At 41.4% G+C, this 17927-nt stretch overlaps 1 protein-coding gene across 1 annotated transcript in view; it reads left to right on the forward strand.

Moving 5' to 3' along the window:
* The first annotated feature begins 8662 nt into the window (after positions 1-8662).
* DDHD1 (DDHD domain containing 1) overlaps positions 8663-17927 on the forward strand; it is a 1563737-nt gene continuing 1554472 nt past the window's right edge. The window contains exon 1 of the mRNA XM_044073566.1: positions 8663-9444. Within this exon, the coding sequence (XP_043929501.1) occupies positions 8853-9444 (592 nt within the window). The 5' untranslated portion in view covers positions 8663-8852. The remainder of the gene's footprint in view (positions 9445-17927) is intronic.

Below are 17927 nucleotides of genomic sequence, written 5' to 3' on the forward strand. Positions count from 1 at the left end.
CCAGACAGCTTCTTACTGTGACGCGACAACGCTACCGCAGCACCATATATATATATATATATATATATATATATATATATATATATATATATATAGATATAGATATATATACATATATACACACACACACACACACACACACACACACACACAATACATGTACACACGTGTATATGTGTTTGAATATATATGTACTGGGCGTGTGTGTGTGTGTGTGTGTGTGTGTGTGTGTGTGTGCAGCACGCACCCATGGGCACCCGTGCTTACATATGTAAATGCGTATATATTATTATTTTTTTCTTTCTCTGGGTTTGGACTGCGTTTCACCCCACAATCAAGTAAATAATACCTGGTTACAGACAAGGCAAATGCTAAGAATTTACTGGAATGTTCAGAATTTTTTTCTGAACATTACAACACATTTTTTTTATTTTACGCATTCATACGTGATTTTTCTTTGGAATCCTGTTGGACCCATCTCCTTAGCATTTACCTTGTCAGTTACTAGTGGCAGTTTGCTAGATTCTAACTCCTCATTTGGATAAACAATACTTAGTTATCATTCATAATGTTACAGTAACTAAGCCAATGGAAGTAATACAACAATGAAGCATTTGCATTGCAGATTGTTTGTTACTTTACTGTGTTACCTTTCAGCAGGTCAAGGGAAATACTACTTACATGACCTTTCATCAACTGCCTACTGTACAAATACAGTCGTGTAACACAGTGTATAAACAGCATAGAATTAATAGGAAAATGGCACACAAACAGCAAAGGTATAACATATACTCTTTTTATGTGCGTTTTTTAGGGGAGGAGGGGAGCTAGGGCTGAAAACGTGGCTGTTGAAAGTATATTTCAAACAGAGTGACAGCTATAGACCTGTGAATACATTCTTGTGAGTATGTGGGAAAATATGCTTATGCCTGCACAACTACTAAATAAAAGAAAAAACATCTGGCTAGAGCTGGAATCTCTGTTTTAACCCTTCAGCTGTGAATTAAAAGATCTGCTGTATACAACATTTCATCTAATAAAAATTAATGTGGAATATGCTAAAGCACCAACAGGTGATTGAAGGATGTATTTTTGCAGATAAAATGACAGTGATTGGCAGGGTGCACAACTCTCTCTCTTTCTAATACACACACACACACATATACACATAAACAACAAACATGAATCACATTCTACATGTAAGATTAAATTATATGTGGTTATGCTGTCTGTTCCAGTGTAGTGGTTCAAACAGAGATTTTTACAAGCATTCCAAAACATCTTAAAAGAGTTGCTTACTATTTATAGCAATTAGAAATACCCAAAGTTAACTGGTAGCAAAAAAATAGCTAACAACATCATGTTTTACATTAATACACAAAATACTGCAACAGCTGTTGTAAAGACCTTGGCAATTCTGTAGAGATACTACCACTTACAATTTACTAACTCCTAATCTTAATATATTATAATAAACTCCAGGGCCATCATTATCATGCAAATCATTATTTTCTCCTGAAACTACATTGCCATTATATGATGCAGAAGGGTCACCCTATAGTTACCACAATTTTAGTGAAAACTATAACACGTGATTCAACAGTCTCAGAACAGCTCTCCACATAACTAGAATCCACATTTTCACTCATTGTTACCATCTTGAAATAGTGTAATCAGCAAAGTTGCTTTTATCTCATCATTAAGTATAATATAAAATGAAGATTTTTTTTTCTGTTCTAAACAACATGTACTCTGTGACTAAATTTTATAAATATTGATGATGCTGTCTACCTTTAGGGACTTAATTTTGTAATTTCTATTTTGAGATTTAAAACCTATATCAGACATATTGAAATAAGGACTAAAAATGTCAAGAATGACCAAGGTAGTCAGCCAGCCAGCTGGAGTTAAGAGTACAGTATCCAAAACTGCTGCCAGAAACCTCTTTAGCAAGTTGCTTATGCACTAGAAGGCTGGCCCATAAGGAGGAGATTGTATGATTGGAGATCAGCTCTGTTAACCCGTAGAGGTGCTTGCACACTACTTTAACAGTGCCTTCAACTAAAATGATTCTTTACTGGTGTGTCAATTTGGGCTGGTAGACTAGCCATACACCCTTTTCAGGTATGATTCCAACCAAAAGCAGACTGGGGATAAACAGCTCTTTTGGTCAATAACAATAACACTTGAATAATTCATTAAGGCCATAGGAATGGATGGATGTGTGTGTATGCATGTGTGTGTGTGTATATATATATATATATATATATATATATATATATATACACACACACACACACACACACACGTTTTTTCCCCTTAGCATCACTATATACAGATGATCAGGCAGGTCAACAAAACACTCCACAAAGCCATTCAGGCCATGAATAGTGGTTCTCGCACTATGGCACCTTCTTCCGATGAGCAGGGGTTCAAACAGTCTTCCCATACGAAACATCTGTTCAGAAAGAAACTAACAACAGATTGCAAGCCAAATCGCAGCAAGCTGCCATTTGTCTGAGGCAGGTCAGCTCGGACTCAGGTTTCAGTGGGGGGAGGGGGGGCAGGTAGGGCCAGGATAGGTAGGAGGCTAAGGTGGGATGGGCTGGCTAGAGGAAGGATTGAAAAAGCTGGGAACAAACCAAATCAGTCTTCTTGATCCCTACCTGGACAGCTTGTAGCAACTGATCAGTGGATTGTTTGAATTAAGTGGTTTATCTTGGTACAAGGTAAGGCCCTCTTTTTTGTTTGTTGATTTAATTACAACCTTAAGGGAAGTTATCTGTGGTAGGATCAGTTGCTGGGGGTTTTTGAAGCTGTTTGGAAAGAGATGCTGGGGCAATTTTAGTATTAAGTTTGGCTGTAGCAACAGAGTGGAATGTTAGTATTTCTAATCTTAATTCCAATATCCTTCAAACATGCTAATAGTTAAAGTTGTCTGTGTAATTCTAATGAGAGTTGAAAACAGTGGGTGGTTTTAGAACAATGTAAAGTCTTCTTTGTTGTTAGTTAATTGCAGGATTAAAAGGAATTCTCCAGGGTAAGAACAGTTGCTGTTTTGAATCCTAGGTGTTTACTATACTTGGAGGCAATTAAGTGGTTTGAAATCAGTGTTATACCGGATGGCAAACAGGCTAGTAATTAAGATTGCACAATAACATATTACATAAATCCTCAGTAGAGTATCAAGAATGTTTTTATAGGTTTTTTAATCGGATTTTATTGTGTTAGTCAAAGTGCAAGGCAGCTAAGGCCTACGGGGACCACATGGCTGGTCCAGGGAGTTGAGGCCTACAGGCAGCCACATGGATGGGCTTGTGAACTGAGGCCTGCAGGAAACCACATGGCTTGGCTCAAGAGCTGAGAGGCCTAGTGAACTGAGGCCTGCAGGAAGCCACATGGCTGCAAGAAGCCGCAGGGCAAGGCCTGTTAACTGAGGCCTGCATGGAGCCGCATGGCAAGGCCTGTGAGTGAGGCCTGCAGGAAACCGCATGGCAAGGCCTGTGAGCTAAGGCCTGCGGGCCTGAGGTAGACATATGGCGGGGCTTGAGAGGTACAGTTAACAACAGACAACCAATGGGACAGAACAGACGGGAGTGCTGGAAAGTGTTATCAGTACAACTTCGGTCAGTGTCGGAATCAACTTCAGTGTAGATTTAAGCATCAATGCATGGCTTGTGGTAAGGTAAACCACCCAGCCAAGGCTTGTTTTCGTCTCTCAAACCCCCAGAACAAAAGTTTTACTCACCCGCCACCTTTAAAGGGTACGCAGCTCCATCTCCCAACGCCGGTAAAAGGGGATATTTTAAGGGAATGGCTCAAAGCGTATCCAGATAGAGAAGCAGCAGCATTACTACAAGAGGAATTCACCAAGGGCTTCAAGATACCAGCAAAAGGTAGGAAGCAAGGGGTTTGGGTCAAGAACTTGAAGTCAGCAGAAGAGCATCCGGACATAGTTAGAGCAAAGATAAATAAAGAATTGGAAGCGGGCAGACTGGCAGGCCCATTTCCCTGCCCACCAAGAAGAGCATTTAAGGTTTCTCCTATCGGCGTAGTACCCAAAAAGAAACCTGGTGAATTTCGCTTATTCACCACTTATCCTATCCACAAGGAAATTCGGTAAATGATTACATAAATGGGGTAGGGACTTCAGTGCATTATGCGTCTTTTGATGAAGCTGTTAAGAAAGTCATGGAGAAGGGAAGAGGGGCCCTTATGGCAAAAGCTGACATAGAGTCTGCTTTCAGACTTTTACCCATTGCAGCTAAAGACCAAGGGTGGTTAGGTTTGGCATTTGAAGGCCAGTATTTCATGGATAAATGCATGCCTATGGGTTGTTCAATAGCATGTGCTACTCTTGAGAAATTCAGTTCCTTCTTACACTGGTTGGTGGCTCAGAGGGTAGGGGAAGACAGAGTTGTTCATTATTTAGATGACTTTCTATTCATTGGGAAGGAGGACACAGGGGAATGTCAACAAGCGTTGGATACATTTCAACAGGTATGCAGGGAGTTAGGGGTGCCGCTAGCAAGGGATAAAACAGAGGGCCCGATGAACAGATTGGCTTTCCTGGGTATAGAGATTGATAGCTTCAATGGGCAGTGCAGGCTTCCTATTGACAAGGTGCAGAAATTACGACTACTCTTAAGTCAAGTGCTAACACAGAATAAGATAACCCTTAAACAGTTACAAGAATTAGTAGGGTTAATGAATTTTGCATGCAAAGTGATTCCTGTAGGACGCTCATTTATGAGGCGCTTAGCTGCTAAGGTGTCAGGGTGCACAAAGCCACACCATCGGATTAGGATCACACAAGGTATGAAGGAGGATCTAGGTGTGTGGTGGAGTTTCTTATCAGACTACAATGGGATAGCAATTTGGCAGGAGAGAGACCAGCTACCTCCCGCTCAGTTGTTTACAGATGCAGCGGGGGGAATTGGCTTTGGGGGTTATTTTCAAGATCACTGGTTCAGCATGGCTTGGCCGTCTCAATTGAAAAACAGGGTAGATATTTCAATCGCAGATATGGAATTTTTCCCAGTAGTGGTGGCATTGGAAATTTGGGGAGCACAAATGAAAAACAGAGTAGTCTGGCTGCGTTCTGACAACAATAGTGTAGTGCATATAGTCAATAATCAGCTGGGGGGAAAAGGGGTATTAGGTAGGATGGTGAGATATTTTACATTTAAGTGTTTGACATTTAATGTGACAGTTAAGGCACAACACATTCCTGGCATCGATAACTCATTGGCAGATGCCCTTTCTCGTTTGCAGTGGCCCTGTTTCCGGTCGCTGGCCCTAAGGGTGACTCCTTCTCCGACATCAGTGCCAGTTCAATTATGGGCCTTATGGACAGACGACAATGGTTGCTAATGTGTAATTCTCTCAGTAGAAGAACAAGGGTAAGGTACAATAAATGTATACAACAGTTCTTGCAAACTAGAATAACCAGAGGCTGGGAATCCATTTGGCCTTTTCCACCTCACCAAATCAGGTCTTATATCATGGTGATGAAAGAAAAAGGTTGGAGCCTGAGCAGAGCCAAAAGCACATTGTCAGCCTTGAATTGGTTCCATCAGGCTTTGGGTTTGGAAGATCTAGCTAACACTTTCCAAGTACGTGCGATGTTTAAAGGTTGGGGGAGACAAACACCCAAGAGGCTGGATAAGAGATACCCTATAGGTCCAGCTGTATTAAGCAAGTTATGGATTGCGGTTTCAGAGATTTGTTTCTCTACTTATGAGGTATCATTATTTAAGGCTGCCTTTCTGCTGGCTTTTTGTGGGGCATTTAGATGGTCGGAAATTGTCCAACCGAACAAGAAAAGCCAAGGGACAGTACTGCCTTTAGAACATGTACACGTGCTGGGTGATGACACCTGGATTTATGTGGCGAAATCTAAAACTGATCAGGAAGGCAAAGGTCAATGGGTAAGAGTAGCTACCCCGGAGGGATTAGAATGGAATGTGACTAAAGTGTTATTGGAGTACCAGGGTTATAGGGGTTTATTAGGTGGACCATTTTTCTGCCATCAGCAAGGTGAACCACTTACACATTATCAGGTGAGAGCAGTCTTAAAGCAGGCAGTTAAGTTGATAGGCTTGGACACAAGCAGGTATACATTGCATTCTTTTCGGATAGGTGCAGCCTCATATGCACATGAAATGGGGATGTTGCAGGCAGACATTATGAGGATGGGTAGATGGAAATCCAAAGCTTATAAAAGTTATGTAAGGTGTAAACAACTCTAACTCTTGTTCATTGCATTTCAGCAGACAAATCCGCAGAACAGAAATACATCTGGATAGTTGGCCATTCCTTTGTTCGGAGACTCCACCTCTGGGTGCAGAACAGGCCGGGCTTACCCTTTCAAAGAGAACAAGCTCCAGGCAAAACAGTTTGGTATGGGGTGTCAGGAATGCGGTGGCACCAGCTTAGCACAGTAATGCAACAAGCAGCGAGAAGTGGTAAACCTCCTGCAGCCATCGTCTTACACCTAGGGGGCAATGATATTGGTCAGCAACCAATACAAGATTTAATTAGTTCTATGGTACGGGAAATTAATTACATACATGAATGCTGGCCACACGCCATTATTTGTTGGTCAGAAGTAGTACAGAGAAAAAGATCTAAAGGGGTTAGGTCCATAAAAGCTGTGGAAAGAATGAGATGGAGAATTAATAATTCTATGGATAAGATTTTAAAGGCCATTAAGGGGTTGTACATTCCCCACCCTGGCATTCGGGTCTGGTGGCCAGACAGGTATGAGAAAGATGGGGTTCATTTATCGGAAAAAGGTTCACAGGTATTTTACAAGTTATTACAGGCAGTTTTAGCTCTGAAGGGCATTCACCTAGAGTAGATTGAAATGTGCTGGCGGAAGGGAGGAACATTCCTCCCTTCTGTGGCGGAAGGCAGGAAAGGTAAGGGAGGCCAAGGCAAGTGGGGGGGGGAGGTCACAGGACTTTTCAGCTGGACCTTCCGCAGGCCAGACAGCCCCAAGGGATTGTTGCCAGGGGACTTATCAGCCCGGCAATGGCCCCCTTGGCAGATTGTGGCATGCCCAGAAGAATTGGGATGAACTGTGAAAAAGTTGTTATGAAATGGGTATGATACATAAAAAGGGCCGGATATCGACAGTGCTGCCTGTTGTCCTGTAGGCGTAGTGGAATGCTATGAAAGAAATAAATGGCCTCCCTGATATTCCTGCCTTGCGCACATCTCATAATAATTGGTTTATTAGAGAAAGTCATTGACAATGATTGGCAATAAACACATGGCTGCGGCCATTTAATCCATCTGAAGTCTCTGTGTTATTATTATTTACCTGCTTAGTTACCTTGATTTGTTGGACATGGAATTTGAGGCATATGTCCACAAGGATGCAATGGAATGACAATGTGCTGAGCTGGTTCTGCATATGTATAGCTCAATACTGAGTGAATCATTAATGGAAATATGGTGTTAGAATTGCAGAGCTGAACAATGTGACGAATGCTGAGATAACAGGTATGGGTAAGCATCTTGAGTATGAGATCTGTGCCTAGGTATGAATTCTGTTTTGTAAAAGTCAGGTAGAGCTGTACCAATCTCAGACAAATGGTGAGACACACTTGTTAACTGCCTGCATTTACCACTGAGTTTATACTGCAGGTTGTGGCTGAAAGTGGTCCTTGGCCCACTCCAGTTATCAGTACAACTTTCATTTTTTTTTAAACAGGCTATAATTCACAATATAAGGGGCACACATTCAGTCCTCTCACCTGTTGCTGATATTTAATGGACGATCCTAATTTTGGCTCAAATCTTTGTTGTTCCTCCTAAATGTGGGCGTCCTTAGATCTCAGCCTGCTTCCTCGTTGACCTGGAACAAAAACAAAAACGAGAGACAACATCATAGTCTCTCAAGTACACCTCAATTAGAAGATTGTTCCTCATTTTGAGTCTTAAATGCCGTGGCATGTTCCTCGCAGCCCCACAGTGAAAGGGTCTGTCACACATTCAGTTCTAGGATGTTTTAAACTGATACCCATAAGTAATACTATATCAGATTAATTCCTCAAAATAACTTTTCATAAGTATAGTACACTTGAACCGTCTATGGGCTTCCTAGTTGAAGTTGTTAGCGCGTGTTCATTTTGCCCATTTGCTTCTTATTATGAGAGGTGGTGTTCCTCATTTTGGATATGGAAAATTGGGAGCTAACGAGATCCAAAAATGAAGAACACGTTTCTGCTTAAAATTTACCAAGAAAGTTATTAGAATACACTGTTTTGTATTACACTGCAATATTTGAAAACTATACCAGTATGTAACTACTGCCATATTTTTAGAAAATTAGCTCCTCCTTCCTACTTTGCTGCAGCAGAATTACATATGTTGTAAACGCCAGTCGAGATTTAAGTTAAAATGTAAACGTCTTTATCTTCTGCAAGTTTATGTCAGAATCCCGATTACTCCGTCCTTAGTCAAATTTTCTAAGACAACGACAGACATATTCAAAACTAAGCTATTCTGTACTTTCCTGACATGAGGATGAAAAAAATACCAATATTATTCACATTTCGCCACAATACAAAAATGCCCAATTGCGACACATAAACATGTCAAAGACATTCCTTTCAACCCAACTCCACAGCTCTACAGTTACTGTTTTGACGTCCATTCCACGTGACGTCCCAGTGCGCGCAGACGCTTTTTGTTTGGATATGTAAAAACGGCATGTGATTGAATGGATGCTGCTAGAGCATCTGTTAAAAGTCTGGACTGTGATGTATGCCTTGGGGAACCTGATGTGATACGGTAAAAAGAGGTGCTAAGGAAAGGGAGTTCCCTTCCCCCAGTTCCTCGTCATGAATTGCCATGGAAAGGCTTATCTAGCTAGCCTCGAGAGCCCAGAGGATAGCCATTCAGTTGGCGGCAAGTGGACGCTAGGCGATGAAGCTCCTATCTGTGAGGACGAAGAGGATGATGAGGACGAAAGAACTGCTCAGCTCCGTAGGCTTGACAGTACCAGAGAGGTTCTGAAATTGTGTTTGAGCAGTAATAGCTTTGATTATTTGCCGGTGTCGGAGTATTTGCATTCCGGAGAGACCGATGATTGCGAAAGCGAGGGTAATACTGAACTAGAAAAAAGACGGTCAAGGTCTAATAGTTCAAGACATCGGTATGATGTAGTGACCGACTTGGGCCCGGAAGAGGTTAGGTGGTTTTATAAAGAAGACAGAAAGACATGGAAACCTTTTATAGGCTACGATTCATTGAGGCTTGAGCTGGCATTTAGGAAATACGGTGTGCTGAATCCCCCGAAAGAAGAGCAAGTTGAAACCGCAGACAGTTGTCGGTCTGAATCCCCTGACGTTTGTGTCGAGCCAGTGTGTGTGAGAGGGGGATTATATGAGGTTAACATTAAGGAGAAAGAATGCTACCCAGTGTATTGGCATCGTAAGTACATAATTTACACTGCACTTTCTTGCATTGTATGATGATACCTGACAGCTCTCTCATAGTCCAACCCTGACAGTCGAGAGGTTTTAAGCTACGTGTCGAGGCTTATAATTCACTCTGACCGTAGTCTGTTAACATAGTTTTTTTTACATTTTTCTGCTATTAGACCACGCTTGTTATATATGTTACAACTAATGTCGGCTGTTGGCAAGTACCGACATAATAATAATTTAACCAGGTTAACTCGTGGACAACCGTCTCTCTTCATGGGCGATCCAGTACTAGCGTCTTGCTCAAGTTGCTCAGAGTTCACATTAGGCAACTGGAGGTGGTGGGAATCAAACCCCACAGTGCTTTGCTGCACGAGTGTAGGTATAAATATGGTATTATGCCAGAATTCATTTGTTCACACCGTTTAAGTTTTTGTTGAGATGCCGTAACATTTTTGTTTATAAGCATGCGCATTATAGAGTTTGTTAACCTTTCTATTGCGTTATGATATATTTACTAAGTTTGTATTATCAAGTATGTTAGTAGTCGTCTTGTTTAGAATGCTTCCAGCGTGTTTTTATTGAAGTTCATGCGTTTTGCTTGAAACAGACCTAAGTGGTAAGGTGCAATGCCTGAAACTGGAATTGAGAAATCTTGGACAGTGGAACATGACTTATTTATTGGGGTGAGTGTGGAATGTCTCGTATGTTTGAGGTTGCCATCAATGTTTTACTGGTCCATTGTGGGCCCAGTGGCTGGCAGACAAATAAAAACCTTCTGTTTACCAAAATGCACTTTGTCCGTAGTGAGTATTAGTACCCTGTTCAATTCTCTTATGTGAGGTCATATTTTCATTAGCTTAGAATATCAATACTCGGAATTGCTGCTTACTTCCAGATTCTGTTCTCAGTGATTTATAGGTTTGAGTTCAGGCAGCTGCTACCTTTCATTACATTGTAATGAAAATACAGTTGTGTAAAGTCTTACAGTAATAGCAGATGTCTTTTCCTTTACTGTTGCTGTATTCTACATTGAAGGGATTTCAACCCAGGACAGCCTGATGGTTGGCAGTATGCAGAAGTGTAAAAGATCTTGTATGCACCGTAAGTCACATTTATTTTTTCAGCACAGAACATAGGTTCATAGGATCATAGGTAAGTACTAGGCTATTGGCCCTAGGGCCTATATAAGCTCTAGCCAAAAATGTACCCTGGTTTTCGCCACCCAAGAAAATTATTTTCCTGTGCCCCTGTCGAGCAGAGCCACAGAAGTGATCCCTGGGGTGAATTTTCTATTTCCCATCCATTCATCAAGATTTTTCTTGAAGAGTGCTAATGAGGAGCTCTGTTTGACATAGGTAGTCTGTTCCAGAGTATGGGAAGTCTCTGGGACAGGAACCTATCCCTCCAGCATGTTCTGTTTATTGTGGTGACAAGGTTTAGGTCCCTAGAGCGTGAAGCTTGGAGGGATTGGGATTTCTTTAAGTGGAGCATGTCCAACAGCTCTAGGTTTGACATAGCTTTGTATGTTAGGCAGAGATAGTCTCTGAGTAGGCTTTATGCGACGGAGTAAAGCTGGAGACTGTCTGCGTAGGGCATCTGTTTGAGGCCAGTAATCCTCTTTGTGAGGTATTTCTGTGGCCTTTCCAGTTGTTGTAGAGGTCTTGTGAGGTACATACCAAAAGGGGCGTTGTACTCTATAATGGATCTGAGTGGTTAGTAGAGGGGAACAGTGACCTCTCTCTCTCTCTCTCTTTTTTTTTTTTTTTTCTGGATGAGAAACATTTTCTGATGAGGTGAGCGACGTAGAAGGATTTCTTGACCACTATGGCGATGTGATTTTCAAAGGAAAGACTACTGTTCACCTGTGTCCCAAGGTCTCATCACATTTTCGGTATTAAGTAGACTACCAGCTATGTGGTAGTTCATGGGTACAGAGTTTTTACCAAAGGGGATGACAGTACACTTTGGCATTGAGCTTCAGGCCATGGCTTTGACACCAGGCGTCTGTCTCAGTGAGGCCCTTTTGTAGTATGTCCACGTCGTTAGGAGTTTCGATTATGGATCCTAGTTTGCAGTCATCTGCAAACTTTGTTTGCCAAATATCTTCTGTGTTAGCCTGCACTTCAGAGAAGTATATGCCAAACAGGAGAGGACCCTGAACTGAACCCTGTGGTACTCCACTTGTCACTGGTCTGAAGTCAGATTTAGAGTCTGCTACTTTCACAGTGTCTGTTCTGTCCATCAGCCAGTTGGCAACCCATATTGTGACAGAGGGATTTATACCTAGTTTAGTGAGCTTATCTATAATTCCAGAGTGGGGGATGGTGTTGAAAGTCTTGGTGAGATCTAGATAAGCTGTGTGAACTACCTTACCCTCATCTATGGCTTTGGTGACTGCTTCAAAGAAGTCAATCAGGTTTAGGAAACATGATCTGCCTTTTACAAATCCGAACTGGTTAGGGTCCAGAGTTTGGAGATTACCAATGTGTTTGAGTTCCATGATTATGCATTCCATAGCCTTGCAGACCAGGCTCGTCAGGCTAATAGGGTGGTAGTTCCCAGGGTCCGTCGTGGCTCCCCCTTTGTGGAGTGGGATAACCTTTACGGTGCGCCATGCAATGGGCACAAAGCCTGAGGTGAGGCTATGATTGAACATGATACTTGGGTAGGGTGCCCAGTTCATTCTGTAGTTTGTCGAACACAGCCTGGGATATTGTCAAGTCCCACAGATGCTGTGTTCTTGGCTTTGGAGAGAGCTGCACAGGTAAAAAACAGTGATTACAGGAACTTTGCATTCTTCCGGTATAGAGATGGGCCCCTCTAGGGGGTGAGAGGGGCCATATCAGTTGGTTCTGTGTATTTAGTGTCATTGTGCTGTAACTCAGAGCAGATCTGAGTGTTGCCATTGAGATTCTTGACATAGCTATAGAATGCTTTGTGGTTGTCTTTAGAGTCTGTGGCAATTTTGTTTTCGTAACTAGCTTTGGAGGATTTTATGAGGGATCTCAGCTTCTTACTGTGGTTGTGAATTCCAGAAAACGTTGAGCAAAAGAGTTGGTACATGAGTAGTTTTCCCAGTTAATGGTGGGGTAGTTGACATCGCCCATTATTAGGGTGTTGGTTGTACCCGAATACTTTCCAGTGTATCAAGAAATGAGGAGTGGGAATCCTGGGGCATGGTGGGGGGGTCTGTAGCAAGCTACAATTTGGATTGCGGTCTTGCCCACAGTTAGTTGCACTTGGATAATCTCTGATGCATTATGCTGTGCACCTAACCTGGAGGTGTGAATATCCTTAATGAATATGGACACGCCTTTAGTGCTTCATTCCGGGTTAGGTGGCCGAAAGGTGTGGTATGAATTATAGCCTGGTAATGCAGGGGTGCTCTCTGGAGCTTTGAACCAGGTCTCTGTCACTGCACAGATGTTGATGTTCTCCACATAGGGCATAAAAGGGAAGTATAAAGGCAACTACCCAGGACTGAATTGCCCCAGAAAAGAACAGTCTCCATAGGACAAAGGAGACCATGCACATCCAGAAGGAAAAAATGCAGAATAAATAAGAGGGGTTTAGAGGTAAGCAATGAGTACTGCAACAGTGAAGAGTAGGACATCTATTATTATGGTAAGATTTTACACAGCTGTACTATGTCCTTCAGTATCACTGTTGCAGTATTCTACATGTAAGGGAGATTAAAAAAGCTCAAGAAACAGAATATGTGGTGGACGATTGAGAAGAGCCCCTCGACAAATCCCATGTAAAATGGTTTCAGCAAAACCTGCTCTGGCCCTAGAAACTGTATCAGTCTTTTGTAATGCTTAGTAAAGCTATGGATGGAAGACCAAGTAGTAGTTTCAACAGCCTTGGTGGAATGCGCTCCAACAGAAGTAGGTGGAAATTTGCCATGAAAAGAATAACAAAAGGAAGTGGTTTGCTTAGAAACATCCAAACCCAAAGAGCTGGGATGAAAGGAAACAAAAAGCTGTTCAGACTTATGAATAGTCCTAGTTTTATTCAAATAGTACCAGAGTTGTCTGTGCAAATCCATATTCAAAACCCCTTGAGGGAGGCTTTAGGGCTGTTAAGGTAGAAAACAAGCCCTGGGTAAACTCTTGCCCATTCCCTTTGAGGATCCTTAGGATGGATCAAAACATGCTTCAGCTTTTGTCTTTTGTTAGAAGGGACATCAGCCCTAATTAATACCAGAGGTTCCGACCATTGGTGGGATTGAATAAGAGATCCCGGAACTTTCTCCCTGACCAGTATCTGCAGAATCCCTCTTAGACCCTCCAGGATAATCAACAGCAGTTCCCCCTCGATGTCCAGAGCAGACGCCTGCAAAACCTCTGAAAAAGTGTGAAAAGATGGATGCATGCCAGCTTCCTATAGGGTTGCAGAAGAGGAATCCGAGGTAGACTACGATTGACTTATAGAGCTCTTGAAAGATGTCCAGTGGAGGCTGGACAGCTAAAGAATCCAGCCAAGTCTTCCTGGTTGCCTTCTTACCTAGCGGGAGTATCTCGGGGCTAAAGGTTTCTGCCATGGTATCCCGGGCTAACTGTTTAAGCCATTGGTTTTCAAGATGAATGGCCAAGGAAGGCAAATGGTTCTGAAGCACAAATGCCTTGCAGATACTTAGAATAGGGTGTGATTGTGAGAAGCACCTGAACAAAAAAGCGACTGTTCGTGATGATACTTATGAGGAATCTGCCTCCCACACTGACATTTTCCCTTCTTGGAAGACATGAAATTAGGTAGTAAAATAAAATGCAAGAAAAAAAATACCCCAAAGGGGTAATTATCTGATGTTGCCAAATATTCAGTACAGGAACAAGGCATTCAGACCAACTGGCAAAAAAGGTGTTTGAACTGACAGCAAAGAAGTTCTGGGTAGTTGTGTCCATACATCCCTTTTATGCCCTACAATTCTGTGTGGGGAAGCATAAATGTGATGTATGGGGCATACAAGATCCTTTAGGCTTTAGCATACTGGCTGAGCATCTGGCTGCCAGGGTGGGAGATCCCTTCAATGTAGAGTATTGCAAAAGTGATTATAGAAGGATCTCTTTTTTGTCTGTAGAAAGTGCTGGAATCAGTTGGTACTTTGAAATATTAAAGGCTTTCTTAGTTTCACAGTCTCTTACAGCTTTTCTTCTCGCTTTTATTTCACCAGTCAGCCAGAATATCTCTCTCTCTTTTTTTTTTTTTTCTTTTTTTTTTTTTTTGTGCAGATCCATTCTGGGGTTCTTGCTCATCTGCAGTCGCAGAACTGTCTTGCTCACAGCAAAGAGTTAGGCTTGCTGTCCTTTCTTCTGGGGACTGTTTTTAGGATCAAGCCCTGTACTTTTTGTCTCTAAGGTAAAACACCTTCGATATTATGCCAACCAGCAATCCATAAATTTACCCCATGGGAATCAAACTTGTACTTGTAAGGGAGAGCAGTTACCACATCTACTTAAGTATCCCAATGAGCTGATTGTTAGCCTGCAGTTCTAGAAATGGGACAGGTTTATGGTTTCACTGCATGGAAAAGATGGCAGGGCTACAAACACTTGCTACACATAATTTACTTTTCCTGAAATGGTAAAAGAAAAGTAATGGGTCATGTGGTATGTGATAGCCAGGAAGACAAACCTGCATCATAGTGTTTCTTGCAAACCTAGGGAAAGCACAATAGTGCTGAAATGACAGACAAAAGGTGGAGAACAGATAAGTTATGCTTTCCATATGTGTTTTTTGTTGGAGTAATTTCCTTGAAGAAATGCATTTCGCACTAGGGTGCAAGTGTCTTTTAACGGAAAAAGAGGTGGGAAAGTATAACAGCAGTAATGGTCCTCAGTCACCCTTTCAATTTTTCTGTGAAAAAGTAATCCCTTTTATTTGCTGCTGACGCGTTGACTATGTATGTCATAGAATACTGCATCTCTGAGTGCGGCCAGTCTTTTTCACAGTGTAGTCCTGTGGCAGGGGTGAATTTTTTTTTTTTTTTTTTTTTTTTTTTTTGTCTATAATCTCTGGGAAATAATAGTGTATATCAAATAGTACTGCATTTACATATGTTTTCATTTCTGGCTTATGCAGGTGGGCAGTGAGCTTTTTTTTTTTTTTTTTCCCCAATGGCTTTTGCATTGACTTGTGCATGTAGTGCTTTGAGGGCCAGAGTGACAAAGCAGCCATATGTAAATTGGTTTCAAGATAAAATCACAGCCATTGTTAGTCTTAGGTACTTCAAACCTGTTGTGCTACTAAATAAACTGCATGCCTGCCATTGTATAAAATACCCTGAGGGAGAGACAAGTGTTAGTGCTGTCTTTTCTTTGTCACCCAATTGGTTCTAATGTACTGTTTCATCCACAGCACCAGATAACTGATCAGCTTTAATCCATTGTCAGGTACAGTGGATATAAAAAGTGTACACACCCCTGTTAAAATGTCACGTTTTTGTGATAAAAAATGAGACCACAGTAAATAATTTCAAAACTTTTCCACCTTTAATGTGAACTGTAACCTGTATAATTCAGTTGAAAAACCAACAAATCTGTTTGGGGAAAAATATAAAAAATGTACAATAAGCTGCTTGCATAAGTGTGCACACCCCTAAACTATGTTGAAGCATCTTTTGATTTAATTACAGCATTGACTTGTCTTGAGTAGGAGTCTTATTAGCATGGCACATCTTGACTTTGCAATATTTGCCCACTCTTCCTTGCAAAAGCGCTCTAAATCTGTCAGATTACAAGGGCATCTCTTGTGCACATTCCTCTTCAGGTCACCCCACGGTTTTCTATTGGATTTAGGACTGGGCTCTGGCTTAGCCATTCCAAAACTTTAATTTTCTATTTTGTTAATTTGGATGTATGCTTGGGGTCATTGTCATGTTGAAAGGTGAAATTCATCTTCAGCTTCCCAGCAGAGGCGCCTGAAGATTTTGGGCTAAAACTGACTGGTATTTATAACTGTTCTTAATTCCCTCCATCTTGACTAAAGCCCCAGTTCCAGCTGAAGAAATGCAGTCCCAAAGCATGATACTACCACCACCATGCTTCACCGTGGAGATGGTGTTCTTTTGGTGATGTGAAATGTTTTTGCGCCAAACATGCCTTTTGGAATTGTGGCCAAAAAGTTCAGCCTTGGTCTCATCAGACCAGAACACATTTTCCCACATGCTTTTGGGAGACTTGATGTATTGTTTTGCAAATTTTAGCCGGGCCTGGATGTTTTTCTATGTAAGAAAAGGCTTCCATCTTGCAACTCTAACCCATAGCCCGGACATATGGAGAATATGGGAGATTGTCGTCACATGTAGTACACAACCAGTACTTGCCAGAAATTCCTGCAGCTCCTTCAGTGTTGCTGTAGGTCTCTTGGCAGCCTCCCTGACCATTTTGGTTGCCTTGTCTTTTCATCAATTTTGGAGGGACGTCCAGTTCTTTGCAACGCACTCTTATTCCATATGTTCTCCACTTTTTGATGACTGTCTTCACTGTGTTTCATGGTATATCCAATGCTGGGGAAATTTTTGTACCCTTCCCCTGACTGATACCTTTCAACAGTGAGATCCCTTTGATGCTTTGTAAGCTCTCTGCGAACCATGGCTTTTGCTGTAGCAGACAACTGAGTAAATGTCAGGAAATCCTACTAGGACAGCTGAACTTTATTTGGGGTTAATCAGAGTCTCTTTAATTGATGGCAGGTGTGTACCCAAGAAGACTGAATGTTGTAATTAAATCAAAAGGTGCTTCAACAAAATATTAGTTTAAGGGTGTGCACACTTGTGCAACCAGCTTATTGTATGTTTTTTTTTTTTTATTTTTATATTTTTCCCCTAACAGAAATTTGTTTTTCAATTGAATTGTAGAGGTTATAGATCACATTAAAGGTGGGAAAAGTTTTGAAATGATTTATTGTGGTCTCATTTTTTATATCACAAAATGTGGCATTTTAACAGAGATGTGTACAGTTTTTTTAAATCCACTGTAAGTAGTGCCACGTTCAAGATCTCATTAGCTGTCTGCATCCATTTCCAAATGCCTGTGAGGTAAACAGTCACATTCTGTTTGCTTCTGTGCTGTGTGAGTGCAGCAAACTAGAGCATCTGCAACAACCTTTGCATTTTGGCGGGTGCCTTTAACCATGTGGCACCAGCTCTCAGGAAGAAAATAGTAGTTAAGGATTGCTGTCAGATAATTTGTATTACATACTGTGTGATGCTTATCTTTCTCAACAAGTTTTCAAATATATGAGTGATGATGATACGTCTTCATCAAAATCTTAAAGCAGTGTATTTTTTGTGATTGGTGTATTTTTTTAATACAGAATATGAAATGATGACAGAGATTGGTTCCGGTTAAGTCTTTCATACCTGAAAATGCAGTAGTGCTATTTTATTTACATATAATAGAAGGATCTGTTTTAATCTGCAGACCTGAAATGACTGTAAATCTCTTAAATGCTGTAGTGCAGGAATTTGTAGGACACCTCTAACCA

This window comes from Protopterus annectens, chromosome 6.part0 (genome assembly GCF_019279795.1).
Source record: "Protopterus annectens isolate FY-2018-M chromosome 6.part0, PAN1.0, whole genome shotgun sequence".
NCBI classification, from domain to species: domain Eukaryota; kingdom Metazoa; phylum Chordata; order Ceratodontiformes; family Protopteridae; genus Protopterus; species Protopterus annectens.